At 40.8% G+C, this 12819-nt stretch overlaps 1 protein-coding gene across 3 annotated transcripts; it reads right to left on the bottom strand.

Moving 5' to 3' along the window:
* Window positions 1-1087: 1087 nt before the first annotated feature.
* On the bottom strand, window positions 1088-11855 carry LOC110508852. Of its 3 annotated transcripts, none has more exons than XM_021589707.2 (4): window positions 11754-11855; window positions 2532-4533; window positions 2275-2360; window positions 1088-1954 (listed from the first exon to the last, which is right to left on the bottom strand). In XM_021589707.2, exons 2-4 carry the CDS (start codon window positions 4408-4410, stop codon window positions 1862-1864), a joined length of 2058 nt encoding a protein of 685 aa, XP_021445382.1. In that variant the 5' UTR covers window positions 4411-4533; window positions 11754-11855; the 3' UTR covers window positions 1088-1861. The 3 variants fall into 3 exon arrangements, with proteins under 3 accessions (XP_021445382.1, XP_021445379.1, XP_021445380.1); XM_021589704.2 differs by lacking the exon at window positions 11754-11855 and adding an exon at window positions 9732-10170; XM_021589705.2 differs by lacking the exon at window positions 11754-11855 and adding an exon at window positions 9732-10170 and having other exon boundaries at window positions 1821-1981.
* Between the last annotated feature and the right edge of the window lie 964 nt (window positions 11856-12819).

The raw sequence follows: 12819 nt of genomic DNA, 5'->3' as shown, positions 1-12819 counted from the left end.
ATTGTGCACTTTTGACAATTTAATATAATGTCATCCTTTTTTCACAGGATGCATGGTTCAAAATGGTTACCTTAGTTATTGGGAATAGCGGATTTCCTGGTCAGCTTTATTTACACCATCGGTGTATTGTCACAACTGTGAGGGTGGCCTTTTCATGATACAGGACAAGTCACTGGCTGTTAGAATGATGAAGGATTGTGATTCTTATTCAGATTCAGGCCACAGGCAGATCAAGGCACTGAACCAGATGTACGATCTCTAGATCGAGGGAAAGGAAATGGTAGGGAATAATTTAAACAAAACATTTTTTACTGGATAGATTATCAATTTCACACACATACCAAAAGCATTTTTGTACTATTGATTTTGTGGTAATGTTGTTATCCTAACTTCTCAGGAAAATGCAGAGTACTGTAAATCTATTATCATGATTACAATCTTCACATTTTGTTGAAAGATAACTATAATTAGTCTATATCTGAACAGAGCAGCTCTGTACTGCATGTCAGATATCTTTCCAAAACAGAATGTATCCTGTAGTATACTACTGTATGAATTAATCATGCATGAATTTGTAGTTAACTATCCCATCCTGTGACTACTGTACCTGTGATTTTATTTTATTGGTGTTATAGCTAGCGTGGACTTCCCAGTCAATAACCCAATCAACACACTGTAACGATCGTCGTAGGTGGAAGAAGAGGAGGACCAATGCGCAGCGTGGTAAGTGTCCATGTTTTTAATAAAATAACTGAACAAAAATACGACAAACGAACGGTCCTGTATGGTGAATGGAAAAACACTGAACAGAAAATAATCACTCACAAAACACGTGGGAAAAGGCTACCTAAGTATGATTCTCAATCAGAGACAACTAACGACACCTGCCTCTGATTGAGAACCATACCAGGCCAAACACATAAACGCAACATAGAAAAACAAACATAGACTACCCACCCCAATTCACGCTCTGACCAAACTAACACAAAGACATAACAAAGGAACTAAGGTTAGAACGTGACACACACACAACCATACACACTTACAGGCACACCCATTTCTAGGTAACAAGAGGCCAAGTCAATTATTTTCCTTAATGTCAATACAACTTTATTTTGATGCAGAATTATCAATTGAGAATAACAAAAACAAACAAAAGCGAAATCTCCATGGAACAACTTAACACTTAAAATAACAGAGAATGCAATTTAAACTTTAAAGTATTCACCTTGGTGTTTTGCATTAGTTTAGTACATAATACTAGACCACCTGCAAACAAAAAAGATCACATTGTGAAGCATAAAAAACAGTAGTATAGTTGAAAAAGGCATCTCAAAATGGCAATGTCGGGTCAAGCTTTGAATATCCTATACTATAAGTGGCTATCACATTAAACATTTTAAATGAAGTTAATTATATAGGTAATCATAATATGCATTCTTTATTTTAGAACAATGATAGATTCGTTTTTTACTGCTTTGGATTTCCACATTTATCATAATATTCTTATTGCCTCTTTAGTTTAAACTCTATTTAGAGGAAAATACAATACGAAAATACCATAAATATCTTTCTTTTGTATAACCAAGACGGTACTTAAAAATATGTAAAGATCTTAACTGAACAATATCGTAATGTACTCATCCGGTAGTCCATCTATGTTCATTACATTGTGTCATATCTCTTACAATACCAATTACATATTTTATTTCACAATAACTTTAAAAGTACAGTACCAGTAATGAATATATATATATATATATTCAAGCTGTATCAATAATAGAACTGGAAACATCTAGCAAAGTTCAGGAAGTTGGCAGCTGTAGTAATATGGAATGGGATTATTCAGGTTTGATGTTCTTCACTCTTGTTCGTGGTTGACAAATAGTCTTGCCTCCCATCTCTGAGCCATCACATTCTTTTTCCTTGGTAATGTGGAGAGTGATTCTGGGAACTGGGGGAAAGAGTTTCACCTGTAAAACTGCATGCAGTTTCAAGGTGAAAATGGATGGTGTATAAAATGGTTTGTAATGAAAAAACAGTATCAGAAAATGTAATGAACACAATTAAACATGAGCACATGCAATGTTATTTAGTGAGGCATTCAGATGACATTTAGTGAGGCAATCAGATTTTTTTCTACACTGGTCATGTTTTGCAATTGGCATGACAACGAACACCACAAGGGAGTTGACTAAAGCACACACATTTGATCAGGTGACTAGGCTAACATCTGTTCGTTGATTAATTATGATTGGAGAAGATAGGACATACCCTATGGTCACATGACAGGGTGGAGCGGTCCAGCTTTCGAGTCCTTGATGGTGATGAAGGGGAAGACACACATTTCAGTGGCACTTCTGAAGAAGAAAGAGAAACCATTAATACTCATACATTCATATGCTTAGAGACCTATATCACGAATTTGGACAAGTGGTGACCACTAGTGATGCAATGAAAACACAACACAGCTACAAACCACAAACTCTTTCCCATATTAACCGTGCTCTTCATCAGTCATCAGCACATACCTGTTGTATCAAAGCTCAGGTTCTCCAGGTTCGGGGACACCACAACAGTGTCATACTTCTCCCTGGTGTGCATCTGGCTCCTCTGCCTCCTCCACTCCTCCTCCCTCTGCTTCACCATCTTAATCTCCTGGTCCACCAGGGACATGGAGCTCCGCGAGCGCAGTTTGAAGAAAGGGTTGTTGACAAATGTGCTCTCCTGGGTCTCCTGGCAGGAGGCCGAGCTCAGGCAGAACTCTGAGGCGCTCCGAATGATCAGGTTGGACGTCTCTAGAATGATGACGTTGGCTGACGTCTCCAAAGGCCACTCGCTGTAACGGCTGGGACCCGGGGAGAGCAGGGATCCTCGGGTGCGGTGCCTTGGGCTGGTGGGGTAGGAGTCTGGCTCCAGGATGATCACGTTTTGGGCGGTCATTTCATGGTAGGTCGCACACCTCGGTGTGGGTGAGGGGGAGGTGGCTATGGAGAAGGTTGGAGTTTTTGCGTCGGGAGACCTCAGTGGCCTGCATCCGGGATCACTAGAGTCAAACATCTTCCGTTTCTCCTCCACCTCCTGGCAAAAACCTTTCCCGTACTTGCCGGGGTAGAGAGTGGTTGGTCTGGGATGTGCAGATGATTCTCCAGCTTGACCCTGTTTTGCGATCCCTCTCTCCCGCCTGAAGTTTTCCTCGCGCTCTATGGTCTGTCGTATCTCCCTTTCGACAGGGTTGTCTGAGTCCTCGTAAGGGGACCTGTAGCTGAGGTCATCCAGACCTGAGTCTTCTGAACATGGGCTGAACTGGGTGTGATGAAAGTCACCCAGGGCGAGGCTGTCGAGTTCGGTGTCCCTCCTGGGTCGGTCGATGTTCCTGACGGGTGTGTACATGGCGCTGTGGCCTCCCTGGCACATCCCCTGCTGTCTGACAGTGGGCTGGTGGACCTGGACCTGTCCTTTGGTCTGCTCCTCCATTTGGCGCCACTGCTTCCGAGCCCCCTGGAAGTCCACATGCTCTGTACTAACGTTCTTGCTCGTCATTTCTTGTATCACACAGTAGTCTTGAGGAACCTTCTTGTCAGGGTCAGAGCTTACAGAAGAGCTTGCAGATGTAGAATGACGTACTTTGCAAGCTCCGCCTTGGCTGGCCTCTTCCTCATCCTCTGGAATCTCTGATAAGACCTTGAACTGGCCAGAGGACATATCTTGGTCTTGGATCTCGCATTCTGTGGGGCAAACGGGTTGTTCAAGCTCGTGAGGACTATCTGCAGTTTCATCCTTGGCCCCATTCTCTGCCTCCCCTGCAAATGTGTCCTTCTCAAGAGCATCTTGAGCATTTCCGTCACACCTTTCCTCCTTGTTGACTGCAGATGCAAAAGTGGACCTCCATTGGTCATCAGTCTCGCTGTCTGATGACACAATGGCCATTTCTACCTGCAGACAGTCACTCAGGTCGTCTCGGTCAAGGTCATGACAGGACCCCGTAGAAACGTCAGAGGAGACCTCCTCTCGGATAAGCTGCTCCAAGATGGACTCTTGTGTCACCATCACTTCTGATGGAGCAGAGTTGTCCACGTCATCTTCTGCAAGCAGGTCTTCCACCTTGCAAACGGGTTCACTCCCAAATATACTTGAGGAGTTGAGTAACTCTTTTAGACTGAAGTCATCTTGTCCTGTCCCAAAGTTGAGGACCCCCTCCTCTCTGTTTCCATCCACATGTTCATCATCCTCGTCTGGTTCATCCACTGACGTTTTTATGTTCTCTTTTGTTCCTCTGTATTCTGCGAAAGGTTCTTGGTCACATTCTTCCTCGCTCTCACTAAGCAGGGGTCTCTGGTCCTCCGTTTCCCCAGAATCCATTTTATAGTCTGTTAGCTCGTCCGTCTCTGAAAGCTGGCTGGTCTCCATGGCTACGGCCCCAGAGTGGGATTCTTGTTCTTGTTGTTTCTCTTGTGGAGTGTCGCTGGCACTGGCACTGCAGCTCTCTCTCACTTCATTCCCCTTTATCCTCTTCACTCCAGCTGTGGCTCTCTATGGAAGTCAAATAAAACACTTTAAGGGTAGAATAAGGCAGAGACACAAAAAAACCTGTATCTGAATAGATCAATGTCTTTCTTCGATGGCTCTTTTGATGAAGTGTGATGGCGAGTGGAATTCCTTATTTAGTGAATCTCAAATTAAGTAACACCTATACCAGCCTCAGTTCCATGTAAAAATATATAGTTTATCCTTATAGGTGGTATAATGTTATGCTTTTTAACACCCACCACAGTAACTGGTTATCATTTTGGTTCTCTGTGATATGACACACCAGGGTTTCACCATGCCATTTTAATTTAATCAAAACGCCGTCTTCACTCTGGTGCTCACCGAGGGTGGGAGGAAATCTTTTCAAAGCATAAAATACCATGAGACATGCTTCAAACAGAGCATGGCTTCGCTGTAAGTGGGTGAGAATTAGCATGATTTTGATCATTTCACAGCCAAGCATGTGATTCTGCCAGGGATAACATGTTGATGTCAAAACAAACATGACATACATAAAAAAACACAGAAAATGGCTAGGTGAAGGGAGATGGGCTTGTTCTCATACATACTGTATGTCTTTAGATGAACGTTTGGATAAGGTTTTCATACAAGAGATGCAAGCTGTCTACATACAGTACATGTCTGCATGAAAACATGGTGACCAGACCATTTTCTGAGGCCCTTAATAACAGTTTACATGTGATTAAAACTGACTTCTTGATTAGTGGATGTAAGCAAATCAGCCCACACAGTTGCCCTAATCAACATACCTAGCTATTGCTAAGACAACATTTATTGCATAGTGAATACACCCACACACCAACACTGATAATTCACACCATTGGAGTTGGCATAGGCTACTGTCCACCAGTTGGACAGCACTTATTTTTCAAGTGAAGCTGTGTAGCGTGCTTATTGCCTAAGTTGTTTGAAAGCTTGGAGACCTTATATCTGCAAATAATCAACAGTTTCTTTATCTGAAGAAAAACAAAAACATGCTGAAAGCATTGCACATGTTTCTGAGTGTGTGTGTGTTTGTTTGTTTACGCACATGTTGCAAACATGTGGCGCTGCATTCTGTGACAATGGCATTGGGCAGAGAACAGAATAAACCCATCTGAAAGAACAAATTGGATGCATTATGTAAGAATGAAATACCTCGGCCCCCGTCATTTCGGTTGTGTCCCAATAGCGTTTGAACATTGGGTCCTGGTACTGCAGTACAGGGAATCAGTACATTCGAGCCCTCAGGGCATCCAACCCAGCCTCCATCCACCACACTGTACTAAGACCTGAATTCAACATGTACTGATCATTCATCCATAATGCTGTATCAATCCTAATGCTGATGGTTGGAGTGATTTCTTTGAAGCTCTTAACTTGCACTAGCTTTGCTTCTCCAGTGCACCACCATACAAACTATTCCTCCAATATACTGGTGTTTCTGACTGTCTCCTGGATGGAGATCAAGTCCACTTGGTGTGAATCTCTTAGCAAACATGCTGTACTGTATATGGTATAAATATAGCTTTGGAACGGTTGCCTAGAAACTTGCTGATGTGAAAATCCAAGCCCTCCTGGCAGCAGCTTGTAAGAGAGATGCCTTTTTATATGTTTTATCCTCTGGGTCATATTTAATGTTCATAGAGCAGTATTAAATGTACAGTAAGCTCTCTGCAATACCAGTAATGGCTAGATCTGCCAGATGGACCAGATTTATCTTGAATGATACAACAGGGACATATGTTGAAAAGTAGTGTAGCCTAACCCACTGGCCACACCACGTCATTTCAACATGGAAATGTAGCTAATTTTTTGGTTGAGACGTTGATCAATGAAATGTCAACCTTTATTTACCCACTCAAAAAAACAGCCAGAAGTTTGTTGAATTCCCAATGTGGTATCACATGCGTTCAACCATCTAAAAGCACAACCAAATTCCCCATGGAAAAACAATGTCAGATTTTTGGTTTGTGTTACGACTTCAATTTCAACCATTTGAAAACACAACAAAGTTCAAATGGGATTACAATGTCAGATATGTTGTATTTATACAATTTAAGGTGTTATCACTGTGCTTCATCTAATAGCACTACCAAATGACCTGGATTGTAGTTGAGATTATATTACAATATTTATTAATTTGTTCATTATATTTGTTAATATATAATATAATTAATTTGTTAATATTTGTTCATTAATATTGTGAAGATCTCCACAGACCTGTGATCTTTGCATGCTATCCTGAACATGCACACTTTCTATGATGACATAATAAGACTTTTAGAGTTACAGTAACCTCTAAATGTGGCCATGGATGAGTTGAATAAAAACTGTTACATAGCCTTAACTTTAGGCTATTTACTGTATTACAAAAGTTATATTGAATTGTGTTGGTTGACAAACAAATATCAATATTTGAAAGGAGATGTATCTAAAGCTTGGATAGTTTCATCTGAGCCACTGTCTTAATCCTATTCGTTAGCTTTTATTTTTGTTTTAGTTGGAGACGTGAATCCAATATGTAGACTATTGAATCCAACAAGTTAATAGGCTATTTACGTATTGCAAAAGTGAGATTAAATTGTGTTTGGTTGTCAACGCAACCAAATATCTCCATCTCAACCAAAAATCTAAGTAATAAAACAGGACTATCAAATCAAACTTTAAATGCACTTTAAATAAAGTTTGATTTGATTTATTCCTGTTCTTTTAACTTCGATTTTCTGGTTGAAATGGAGACGTGAATCCAACATATTAAATTTCACTAAAGCTTGAAACCCTAGGCCTATATGTATTGTTTATTTTGTTGAACCCTGGGCCTATATGTATTGTTTATTTTGTTGAACCCTAGGCCTATATGTATTGTTTATTTTGTTGAACCCTGGGCCTATATGTATTGTTTATTTTGTTGAACCCTGGGCCTATATGTATTGTTTATTTTGTTGAACCCTGGGCCTATATGTATTGTTTATTTTGTTGAACCCTGGGCCTATATGTATTGTTTATTTTGTTGAACCCTGGGCCTATATGTATTGTTTATTTTGTTGAACCCTGGGCCTATATGTATTGTTTATTTTGTTGAACCCTGGGCCTATATGTATTGTTTATTTTGTTGAACCCTAGGCCTATATGTATTGTTTATTTTGTTGAACCCTAGGCCTATATGTATTTTTTATTTTGTTGAACCCTGGGCCTATATGTATTGTTTATTTTGTTGAACCCTGGGCCTATATGTATTGTTTATTTTGTTGAACCCTAGGCCTATATGTATTGTTTATTTTGTTGAACCCTGGGCCTATATGTATTGTTTATTTTGTTGAACCCTAGGCCTATATGTATTGTTTATTTTGTTGAACCCTAGGCCTATATGTATTGTTTATTTTGTTGAACCCTAGGCCTATATGTATTTTTTATTTTGTTGAACCCTGGGCCTATATGTATTGTTTATTTTGTTGAACCCTGGGCCTATATGTATTATTTATTTTGTTGAACCCTGAGCCTATATGTATTGTTTATTTTGTTGAACCCTGGGCATATATGTATTGTTTATTTTGTTGAACCCTGGGACTATTTGTATTGTTTATTTTTGTTGAACCCTGGGCCTATATGTATTGTTTATTTTTGTTGAACCCTAGGCCTATATGTATTGTTTATTTTTGTTGAACCCTGGGCTGAATTGAAACAATAGCTTTTGATTTCTTCGCAAACGCTTATACAGCATAGTTAAATGTAATTTGCACTGTTAAACCTACCCTTTTGAATTACTTCGATAGCAATGGTAAATATATTTAGTTATTAAGAAATCTCTAAATAATCATTCTCACGGTAACACATTGGTAGTAGTTAGTGACAAATTTCAAAGCTGGGCTTGGTTAAACCCCGGGATGGGAGACCAAATGCAATAGCTGTAGATACATTTGCTCTCCAGTAGGAGGTACTGCTAAGCCTATAGTTTTTTTCCTGATAGTGGATATAACGTTGAAGTTCTGACGTTGTTTCAAAGGTACAAACTAAACATATTTTATATAAGGTTGAAAATTGGTTACCATGATGACATAATTCTGTGGTTGAAATGTCACCCTCAAAACAACAGTTTTGATTACTTTTTGCAAATCCAATGTATTTTCCATTTAGATTCCACATCACAATAGCTTGACAAATTACGTTGAAAAAACATTGATTCAACCAGGTTGTGCTCAGTGGGAAGCTTTACTTTACACACACAAATATTTTACTGAATAGCATTATGAATGTTTACATGTACAGTTTGAAAATTCAATGAGAAGGAAATCTTTGAGTGCTTTGCAGAAGGTCAAATTACCACAAGCCTAGGGATGGATTCACCTGCCAGGCTATCAGCAACTCATTTCACCTGCATGGCCATGTATCTTTGTGTTGTCCATGTGTACTGTTATATCATGACCACGTGGCCTGCTGTAGGTGTTTCTACTCAATCATTGCAAAATGGAGTCTGTGGTCTGCACAGCCAAGATAGGTTTACTGCTTTGATCGTCTGCAGACACAACAAGGATGATATCAACAGCTGGTTACAGTAGGATGAAATCCCTCAGTTCGGTTTACGTGGGAGGTGGAAAATACAACTGAAAGATGACTTGATTGTTGAGTATGAGGAGAGTCCATCACACCCCTTCCCTTGTTACATCAAAGGTTGAGTGATGTACTCTGAATAACCTGTTCACAATTTTCCCAGGATACCCAACCAATGGGAAAATGATCCACCATTTGCAGTGATACAGAATGAGAAAATTCAATTCTAGGAAATCTCAGAGAGTAAATATGTTTATGAGAATGAATTGCTTGGCTGATAATAATGTGAAAAATGCCTTAATTTAAAGGGACATTTTTTTAAATCTTCGTAAAGGCAAACCACCTGTCATATGGCTGAGGACCAAAGACATGTTGGACAACAGATAAAATAGTCACGCGCAAAATGCTTAGGATACCCCACTGCGCAAATTACAGACATTTCCACCATTCTGCGGGGTGATGTAGATAGCAAACAGACATGCACCGACCAGGCAAATGCCCAGCATAGTGAAGATTAACTCACGTGCCGTAGCTGTGCAAAATCCATGCGATTTATGTACCCATCCAAGCCTTGAGCTGCCAATCAAAACAAGCTGGCCGTGGCGAAAATATACAGTATACTTGGATAGGATAACATATCTGGTACCTACCAGCAGCCTCCAACAGAGCAACCAGAAGGATATCATCTCCAATTTACCGAAGCGACCACATATTATTTGAACTACATTCACTGGTAGAGAACTCAACCAAGCGGCCACGCGTTGCGAGTAATTCATAGGTTTAATTTGAAGGAGGAAGAGATTCGCGTTTATGTGGGTGTGTGTGGTAGGTGTCGGTCGGAATTATCGATTCGAAAGGCAAATGTGTCTGAAGTTAACTAGAGCAGACGCAATAAGTATTGGCATAAACGCCACTGAAATGCATTGCATCGCCCGCGACCCCCCGCGCTTCTCTCACAGCATCCTGCCCAATCCCCATACAGATAGATACGTTGGGCGCGTATGCATCGGATACTGCAGCATCCAGCTATCGCCCCCAGGCTCCTTCTCTTTCAGAGACCAGCTATGGAACGTTTGATTTTGCCTGCACTTTTTAGAACCCTGTCGATTTCCATGACCAACGTCACTGCTGCTCTGAAATCATTAGCTCACTGATTATTCATTGTGGTCCATTAAAATCCTTTTCCATAAAGGGCTTCAGTGTTTTACCAGCTGTCAGGATTTGTCCATACAATTATTTCAATTGACTGACCCCTAAGTTCATTGTTTGGGCTGTCTGGGTTATAGTATTAATATTCTGTGACTAAGTGGACAATTAGAACATCTAAATATTTCAGTCGTTTCAAGGATAAACCAGAGCTGAGTGGTGCAAGTGAGTGAAGTCTCTGGTGAGGGTACTGTATTGAAGAATAACCCCAAGACACAGTTAACTTACCGCTGTTAAAAAGCCATTCCAATCTGGATCAATGATGGATTTTTAAGTGAGGTGGATGCGAGTGCCTTGGCAGGACTGGCTTTTTAATCTTTTAATGCTCCACTTTTGTTCTGTGTCCAACATTTGGGATCAGTTGTTCACTTTGGGCATGCTGTGATAAATGAGGCAGTATGCCTACCATTAAAGGTGTTCAGTTGATCTGCTGAACGTGTTTGTTTTTTATGACCGTGTTTTAGTTTCTGCTTCCATTTTCTATTTCTATTGATGTGTGTATTTTCTGTAATTTATGTAACTCAGTGCTCATCTGTAAAAGAGACCTTGTTCCCAATATGACTCCCTGATAAAATAAAGGTTAAATACAAAATAAAATAAGAGGAGAACCCCAACAAAAGCCACCATATCTACGCCATATGCTAAACAAAATGTATACAAAGCACAGTTAGTTTTAGTGGCCCAAATTGGCTAAAATGGCAACCCTGGATATATATCTGTCTCTTGTAATGTGACTGGCCTGTAAAACTCTGACATTTTGAGTTCCAGGGGGGCATTCCAGCTGTACAAAATACCCGAAACTGTGTCAGAGTAGCTTTCAAAAGCGCTTCCTCAACTCACTACAACTTTTCTCAGCTCTCCATCCAGCATTAAAACCTATAAAACACATTTAAAAAAACACTACTCTCAGTCTTAAACCAGTGGTCAGCTTGACAACCTCTCTAGTGTATGCAGGAATGCTCAGTGCTGCTGTGAGTGTTTTTACAGTTTAATCCACCCTCACTCTATGTTCTCCTCAGCTCAGCTGGCTCACTGGAGCAGAGCTTTGTTTCTCTCCACTTCAACCACACACTTAAGCCACAGTAAGAACCGAATCAACCAAATACCAATAACACAACCTACCTTATGTTAAAGCAGAGCTCTCTCCTCCTCTTTTTGTCACACTCTAGCCTACATCTCTATCTTTCTCTCCCCCTCTCTCACTTTTTCTCTCTGTATCTCTCATTCCCTGTTTTTCTCAAACACTCTCCATCTTTATCACTCTTTTTGCCTTCCAGAATACAATCCCAGCAGTACTAACTCAATACTATGAACTGGTAACCACCACCAAGACTATCAAGTGCAAAGCACATTTTTGTGACCTTCCTACTTTGGTCACCGTCTCTAAAGTGTCGCTAATGGTCATCAGCCTGATCCTGAATAACTAGGTGATGACCAAACGTCATGTTGTCCTACTGATCTCTTACCTCTCAGGGTCTTTCCACAGTGATTCGGGCTCGGACTGGTCCAGTGGTGGAGTGATGAAGTGGAGTGTGCCTGTCTGCATCTGTCTGACACACACACACACAGTCACCACAGCGGCAGGCAGCGACACAAATCGGGTGCGTGGAAATCAGCCAATCACGAAACAGAAGCTTTGATGACAGTTGTGTGTGCAACATGCGTTCACAGGCTCACACATTGAATATCACAAGCTAAGGGCAGCTACACGGTAAATGCACTGACTGTACAAAACATTCAGAATATTGAGCTACATCCCCTTTAGCCCTCAGAACTGCCTCAATTCGTTGGGGCATGGACTTTACAAGGCGTCGAAAGCATTCCACAGGGATGCTGGCCCATGGTGACTCCAATACTTCCCACAGTTGGGTCAAGTTGGCTGGATGTACTTTGGGTGGTGGACCATTCTTGATACACACAGGAAACTGTTGAGCGTGAAAAACCCAGCAGCGTTGCAGTTCTTGACACAAATCGGTGCGCTTGGCACCTACTACCATACCCTGTTCAAAGGCACTTCAATATTTTGTCTTGCCCATTCACCCTCTGAATGGCACACATACACAATCCATGTCTCAAGGTTTAAAATTGATTCTTTAACCTATCTCCTCCCCTTCATCTACACTGATTGAAATGGATTTAACAAGTGTCATCAAAATGGGATCATAACTTTCCTCTGGTCAGTCTATGTCATGGAAAGAACAGGTGTTCCTAATGTTTTGTACACTCAGTGTAGATCTTGCATACACACACACACACACCAACATGACATTTTCAAAGGACTTACTACTTTTCATAATCACATATGGCACGTGTTACATCTGTCAACTTGACGTTCTAATCTCCTTCATCCTCATTAATCACACTAGCTCAGAGCAGCAGCAGTAGCAGAAGAAAGATGCAAAACAACAACCGGACCATTTGATGTGTTGTTGTTACACGCATGGCACCAACAGCTGGGATGGAATACAAAGACTCCCCCACACAGCCTCCTACACAGCCAACCGTTAGCTACTCTGTCAGGTTTTGTGTGGA

Source organism: Oncorhynchus mykiss, chromosome 28, assembly GCF_013265735.2.
Source record: "Oncorhynchus mykiss isolate Arlee chromosome 28, USDA_OmykA_1.1, whole genome shotgun sequence".
Classification (NCBI taxonomy): domain Eukaryota; kingdom Metazoa; phylum Chordata; class Actinopteri; order Salmoniformes; family Salmonidae; genus Oncorhynchus; species Oncorhynchus mykiss.
The sequence above is the reverse complement of the archived record's forward strand: the minus strand, read 5'-3'. Positions and strand labels throughout refer to the sequence as shown.

Excerpts from the sequence above, each read along its gene's own strand:
- LOC110508852 (XM_021589704.2), bottom strand. The coding sequence starts at position 9,857 with ATGAATTACTCGCAACGCGTGGCCGCTTGGTTGAGTTCTCTACCAGTG. Across the intron at positions 4,534-9,731 it reads TGCTCTGTTGGAGGCTGCTG|AGAGCCACAGCTGGAGTGAA; the intron begins GTAGGTACCAGA and ends TGACTTCCATAG. Across the intron at positions 2,361-2,531 it reads CCTGAGCTTTGATACAACAG|AAGTGCCACTGAAATGTGTG; the intron begins GTATGTGCTGAT and ends TTTCTTCTTCAG.